This window comes from Nanorana parkeri, unplaced genomic scaffold, assembly GCF_000935625.1.
Source record: "Nanorana parkeri isolate BGI_ZX_2015 unplaced genomic scaffold, ASM93562v1 scaffold135, whole genome shotgun sequence".
NCBI classification, from domain to species: domain Eukaryota; kingdom Metazoa; phylum Chordata; class Amphibia; order Anura; family Dicroglossidae; genus Nanorana; species Nanorana parkeri.
The window spans coordinates 2,093,200-2,100,321 of NW_017306403.1; the positions used below are offsets into that span (position 1 = coordinate 2,093,200).

General features: G+C 46.5%; 1 protein-coding gene and 1 long non-coding RNA gene across 2 annotated transcripts in view; one reads left to right on the forward strand and one right to left on the reverse strand.

Annotated features, from left to right (window-relative positions):
* Positions 1 to 7,122, reverse strand: part of RPN1 (ribophorin I) — a 16,502-nt gene that overhangs the window by 5,172 nt on the left and 4,208 nt on the right. The window contains exons 2-7 of the mRNA XM_018553945.1: positions 5,516 to 5,521; positions 5,318 to 5,376; positions 1,985 to 2,291; positions 960 to 1,169; positions 214 to 409; positions 1 to 6 (exon numbers count right to left, since the gene is read on the reverse strand). The exon at positions 1 to 6 is cut by the window's left edge and continues 91 nt beyond it. Of these exons, the coding sequence (XP_018409447.1) occupies positions 1 to 6; positions 214 to 409; positions 960 to 1,169; positions 1,985 to 2,291; positions 5,318 to 5,376; positions 5,516 to 5,521 (784 nt within the window). The remainder of the gene's footprint in view (positions 7 to 213; positions 410 to 959; positions 1,170 to 1,984; positions 2,292 to 5,317; positions 5,377 to 5,515; positions 5,522 to 7,122) is intronic.
* LOC108784982 overlaps positions 1 to 7,122 on the forward strand; it is a 16,749-nt gene that overhangs the window by 4,963 nt on the left and 4,664 nt on the right. The window contains exon 2 of the long non-coding RNA XR_001941106.1: positions 4,725 to 4,731. This is a non-coding gene — a long non-coding RNA (uncharacterized LOC108784982). The remainder of the gene's footprint in view (positions 1 to 4,724; positions 4,732 to 7,122) is intronic.

A 7,122-nucleotide genomic window follows, 5' to 3' on the forward strand; every position in this document is an offset into this window, starting at 1 on the left:
CCAGATGGTGACAACATAATTCTATGCGGTCTGGGCACCTGAACAAACACCTTTTACAACGTATTACAAAGAAAACACAAAACTTGGCTTATAGACAAAGCCCCACACAGGTAAGGTCTCAAATTCTACTAATCATGTTGGGCCTTGTTAGCTGGAGGTGCTATAAAAGCAGCACAAACAGTTAAGGAAGCGACACAAGGTTTTCATCCGACTCACCGAGATTGTAGAGGTATTCATAACTTGGCAGGTTGTAGCCAATCATGTAATGTGTTTTCCAGCCTCCGAATAGTGGGAATCTGGGCCGAATCTCCATCTCCACAGAGTCCTCAAGGATCAAGAGGTGGCTGGTGGAGATGTTTCCGATCTCATCCCTGTAGTATACGTCCTGGGCAGCAGCAGGAAGGATGGTCTGAAGGGCAAAACCTTCTCATGAGCAAAAAAATTAACACATACATATACATATACATATATATACACATATATACATATACACACATACATATATACAGCAGATGTGAGACCTCAGATTTTACACAGTCTCACTAAAAATGTTTATTTTATTCACATGGGGAATCAAATGCATATAGCACTTGGTCCCTTTCAGATTGGTGGCCCCATGGTGGGATAAAAGCACCTACTGTATGTTAATGCTGGCTGTAACTCCACCCCAGTCTGAAGCCTCAAATATGGGCCATTTGTATATGGACAAACTTACAACATAGGCAACCCTGGATATCGAACTTCTAAAATGTAAAGGCAATTTTTAAAAAAGTTTTTGCAGGTGCCTTCTAGGGATTGCTAGAGAGCTGTGAAATAAGGGAGCAATATAGAGCTTACAGGAGCCTTAATGCACATGTTAAATGGGACAGCAGAAGAAATAGTAAGGGTCCCCAAGCAGAAAGCGACCATTGCTTTTGTGAAGAGGTGAATAAAATTAACAGATGTCCTCCATTTCTTACCTTAAAGGATTTGACAGATGAAATGCCGCTGTCTGGCTGCCTCTGGTAGTCGTATCTGGAGAAAGGACCTTTCAAATCGGCTCCTGTGTGCTTCAAGTCAACGGTCTCCTCAACTGCAATGTTACCCCAGTGAGAGACTTCGATAAGCCGCGTCATGCTGGTAATGGTCAGGAAGGGGCTGTTGTTCTCATAGTGAATCTTCAAGGGGTTCTGAGGGAGAATGAGATTAGCAGAGAAGTCTGTTGTCAAATAGGAAAGATCCCAAAGCAGAATAATTACTGGATTTTCCCCTCGCTTAGGAAAAATAGACGGTGATTTTTGCTGAATGGGGGCACAAGGGGCAATACGAACCCAACAGGTGTTCCACCCCCTTCCTTACTCTACCCAAAACACTCTTTAGGTAACCACACAAGACCACTGCAATTGGTGTATCTGGGTTGCATACACTGAGTGGCCAGATTATTATGACCACCCCATCAGTACTTCGTTGGGCCGCCTCGTGACTCCACGAGATGATGAAAGGTGATGCGAGGAATCTGACACGGCACTGTTGCCCTTCTGTTGTCTTGTACCAGTCTTGCCCCTCCCCCGTTCTGCCCTAACATTGACTAGTCGCTGACTGCCACAATTCGCACGTTCAGACCCAGATTTTCGGCTGACAGTCCGGTCTTTAAACACTTTAACAACAGCTGCTCTTGAACATTTAACGAATTCTGCTGTTTTGCTGATACTCGCTCCATGTCTCCGAGCGCCAACAACCATCCCGCGTTCAAAGGCTGTTAAATCGCGTTGTTTACCCGTATCTTCAGAAATCACTTCTACTGTCGTGGTAACCAACCTGCTTCCCTATTTATAATGGTCTGGCCCTCTAGAAACTTCAGCGTGAAATTATAGCTAATTAGCCTACAAACGTCAGGTGGTCATAATAATCTGGCCACTCAGTGTATATCAGAGCAGTATTTTATTTATTATGAATGAACAGCAAAGCTGAAGAGAGCAATATAACAGGCTGGAAAGGGACTTACTTGGCTCCAGGCGGGGATGTCCTTGAATGGACCATACTCGATGGTGTCATCAGATCGGGATGGATTTCCCAGCTTGGTGTAGTTCTCGACATTCCTCGAGGCCAGCTTAACCCGTGTGGTTTGGGATGTGGTGGCATACGGGGAGTAGAAGTAATGGTTTCCTTCAAAGGTTACAAACTGCTTCTCAGCCTGTGTGATCTGGGTGGGGTAAGGCTGCAGTACATGGGTATAAACCACCTCAATGATGACCTTGGTCTTGGCTCCGGGGGACAAAGATGACGGAAGGGTGACTGAATATTGTTTTCCTCTATTGAAAGAAAAAAAAAAAAATCTTATATAATTGGAAGCACATCATAAAATCAGACAAATAAACGGGTCACAAATTACGCCTTGTTCACACCAAATGCAGACCAGATCTGCAATGAGTTTCTGTACACGCAGTGCAGTGGGTTGTGCCGCGTTTTTGCTGCGTTCTGGGCCGTTTTTGGTAAAAAAAAGTAAGTTTAAAATGGCCTTTCAGTGCGTTCCAGGGCAGGTAAAATAGGGCTTGCTGCAGTTTTTTTTACATGCTCTGGAACTGAACGCAGTGGTGTGAACTAGAGCCCAAAATACCATTGGAATACATTGAACGCAGTTTTGATCCGTTCTGTAACTGTTCTGCTCCTGGAACGTGCTTGGTGTGAACCAGGCCTTAAACACACTAAGGAGAAATGTATTTGCCGGTCGCTCTCAAGCATAGTGCATGTTTGAACATTAGAGCTGCAGCGAACGATTATTTTCAAAATCGATTAGTTAGCCGATTGAGTTCGATTAATCGGTTAATCGGATAAACAATAAAATTAATTTTTTAAGTGGCTCCAGTGATGGACTACTAGTTTGTATTGAGATTGCACTACCCCCCACACCTGCTCCTCCTTACTACATCTCCCCGCGTCCCTGTGCCGATCGTGCATGTGGGCGGGCGGTGAGAGTGAGGCGGGGAGGAGGTGCGGCGTGAAGATCGTGGATGCGGGTGGGCGGGTCTGGCAGCGGCGAGCATGAGGTGAGGAGGAGGTGCGGCGCGCGTGTGGAGCCGTGAACAGGGCCAACTGATCGGAAGCCGATTAATCGATTATTGAAAAAGTTGACAACTTTTTCAATAATCGATTATAATCGATTATGTCGATTAGTTGTTGCAGCCCTATTGAACATTCACCTTGACCTAGAAGTACTGACCGAGGCTACGACACACCAGCTGCTCGCACTAGTCGTGTGCATGAAAGGGCAACTCTGACCAGCTTACTTGGATACCCATGAACCATCGCATCCCCCCAAGTGTTACAATATGGCTGCAACATCCACTTCAATCAGCTGTGGTTTTAAAACCGATTTGCATGTTGATGGAAAACCAAAAACCTTCTTTTACATGTCACCGCCTAAGGACTTCATCGTGGGGAGTCAGTGATACTCTACCAAGCCACTGAGTGGGATAAAAGGAGTCGGAATAAGGAAGGGTGAAGGCTCCCCCCCCCTAATTTCCATTAACATGTAATGAAATCTTTTTACACAACACCTGAGTGAAGTGGATGGTGCAGCTACATTTTAACATTGGAAAGTAAAAGGTGCCCATACACCTGCCAATTATCGTACGATAATCGTGGGATCACCTGCGATTATCGTACGATAATCGGCAGGTGTATGGAAGGCGTGCGACCGTTTCTACTGTACGGTCGCACATCTTTTGTCTCCCGAGCAGGCTCGAAAACCCGCCGAGAATCGTACGATTTTCAGCGGGTTAGTGGCGTTCTCAGGAGACAAATGCCGCACGGGCCGTTGTGCGCAAGTGGGGCGGGCTTGCGTTGATCGCAAGTACGATCTGCCTGTCCAAGATGGGCAGATCGTACAAGCTTTTAAAGTACTTTACAACCATTGCACGATGAAAGTCGTGCGATGGTTGTAAAGTGTATGGCCAGCTTAAGACTAATTTAGAGCATTTCCACCCACATTTAAACTAAGGGCTCATTAGATGGGCGTGCACCTCAGTAAAAAGACCTCATCCCAGCAGGGACAGGTGCTGCGAGTAATTGTGGCTGCATGCAATTACACGCACACCCGATCATCTGTGCGGGTCCAGGTGCCTGCATTTGGATGCACACACTCTACATCCAAGTACGGATACCCAGAGCCGCACAGCTGTGTAGGTTTGGGTGTGCATGTAATTGCATGCAGCCGCGTCCTCCCATAGGGAAGAACTGGCTGCTGTGCACAATTACTTGTCCCTACTGGGATCGGGGTTTTTTTTTTAATGGCTATGGATGCTTTACGGACGTGCAAGACCGTCTGAATGAGCCCTAAGGGCCGGTTCACACCACAAAGTCTGCGCTCCAGAACGTTCGGCCGCTGGAATCTGGAAATCAGACAGATTTCATGGCTAACACTAATTAGTGAAAGCGATATTTCAGGCTGTGCTTGGATAATAAAAAACCTTCATGGTTGTAGAGTAAAAAAATCAATATTCACATCAGATACATATAAGAGAGTTATAGGTGGAAATAACATGCAGACTGTCAGATCACACTAACCAGAGTGACACCTCCTATAAAAACTGAAGGAGAGAGAAAACTTGAATCCATTTGAATGCTAAAAGTTCACCAAGGTAAGTTTATTCACGCCGTCCAGAGGTGGGCAACTCCGGTCCTCCAGCTTTGATTACAAATCCCAACATGCTTCTGCCTCTGGGAGTCATGACTGTAAACATCAGTCTCGCAGTGCCTCATGGGACTCTTAAGGTGGCCATACACTTTACAACCATCGCAAGACCTTAGTCTTGCGATGATTGTAAAGTAATTTAAAAAACATACGATCTGCCCATCTTGGACAGTCAGATTGTACTCTCGACCATCGCAAGCCCGCCCCCCTGAGGGGCGGGCTTTCGATGACCGCAATGCTGAACGGGCAGTGTGCGCGTGCGCACACCGCCCCGTTCGGCATTTGTCTCCCGAGCACCGTTAAAACCAGCCGAAAATCGTACGATTTTCGGCTGGTTTTCTAGTGTGCTCCTTAGACAAAAGACGTGCGACCGTTCACACTGTGCGATTCTCGTACGATTGCGGGATTTCCCGCAATTCTCGTACGAGAATCGAGCAGTGTATGGGCACCTTTAGTTCCACAACAACTGGAGGGCCGCAGATGCCCACCCCTGGTCTAATCTATAGAGACTATAGGGCTCTCTGACAACAGCCAATCTGAGCCCTTGGCATCACTTTTAAACTTCAGGTGGGAAATGACAAGTAAAACCAACAGCTTCCTGTAGTCCCGGGATCCATATTCCTTGCTCAATCATTCAGAACTTACTTTTTGCCTTTTAGCTCCTGTATTTCCAAGTAACCGTCTTCCTCCTCTTCTCCCTTCACCTGTTCAACGCAAAATAAAAAAGGGAAACATTAACAATAAAAAAAACAATATAAAAGTGCTCCATTAAAGAGATGCAAAAGGAACAACAATGCAACAATCCAAAAGAAGCACGTTTGTGGCTTTATAGAGAAATGACACCTGAACCTGGTAAGCAGCTATGGACACATTGAGGGGAATTTATCAATACTGGAGCAGAAGAATCTGGAGCAGTTGCCTATGGCAACCAATCAGCTTCTCTCTTCAGTTTGTGAAGTTAAAATTTGAAAATGAAAGAGAGAAGCTGATTGTTTGCCGTGCACAGCTGCTCCAGATTTTCTCTGCTCCCCCCGAACCCCCTTATACTCACCACCCCTTCCTCCATCACAGCCGCCACTGAATTCAGGCATGTCGATTACCTGGGTGGAGCAGTGACAGGCCTGTCAGGTAACCACAAGACCTGACTACTGTCACATGACCGAGGGAGTGATTTCAGTGCCATTGCCAGCTGTGATGGGGAAAGGGGACCTTTGCAGATACATGGTCGCATACACACCCCACATCAGTTAAAAACAGGGGGAGGCAACCTCCGTACCCCAGTTGCTGTGAAACAAGCCCAATGAGGCACTGAAAGCTTCCCGACCGCCCACAGGCATGACTCCCAGAAACATGACGGGATTTGTAGTCTTACCACAGCTGGAGTGCTAAGGTTACCAACCTCCTACAGTGTATATACAGACAAAATGTTATGTTTTTTTGTGAAGTAGTCACCGCTCCAAGCTCACTCCCGGGATGGACTACAATCTCATGTTCAGTTTACTGATTTGTACTGAGATTGTAGTCCATCCCGGGAGTGAGCTTGGAGCGGTGACTACTTTACAACACACACAGGGACCATGGGGAACAAAAGTAGCCCCCCTCCAGAAGATAGGACAGTGTCGGCACCAATTCAGAGATGATTGGAGGATCTACAGCCGAGTGATACACAAATAAGATACATTGTTGTTCAGAGTTCAGGTTCTTGAATGTATTTTAGTGTTTAGTGTTTATTTCAGTGTGTGTGTCACATTGTTCTTGTTCCTAAATTCTTAGATTTTGTAGAAGGGAAAACCAGAGCCTCCTTAGGCACAGAATTAAAGGGTCAATACACCTAGACCTGATATATTGGTTGTGTGTGGCTGTTGGCAGCCAACCTTCCCAAGTATAAAAAAAAATGTGTTGAATTGTATTGTAACAAATGTCCTCCTCATATTGTAAAGCGCTGTGCAAACTGTTGGCGCTATATTAATCCTGTATAATAATAATCAGGGCTTGGAAAATCCACTCGTCCGCAACGAGAGGACGGCGGAGCCCGACGAGCAGCTTCCCGGCCGGCCGTTGTAATTATACGGCCGGCCGGGAGCTTTACATTCAAGTGATCGGGCGTCTCGAGAGACGCTCGATCGCTTGGATTAGCAGCTGTCACTGCCGGTCCCGAGATCCGCTGTGCCCGATGCGGCCGGGACCGGCACGGCTCTGTGACAGGAGATCAAAGGGAGTTCAGTATACGGTTTCCCTTTGATCTCCTCTCAGTCCCCGAATGCAGGAAGTGATGTATATTACATCACTTCCTGCATTCAGTGTCACTCTCCAGCTACAGAAGCTGGTGAAGCCGATCTTCGCTTCATCAGCTTCTCTGGGGGTCCCTAGGTGACATTAGGGGTCTTGGAGATCCCTGATGTCTCCATAAAGAGGACCTGTCATGTAAATTGGCTATTACATAGGGGGCT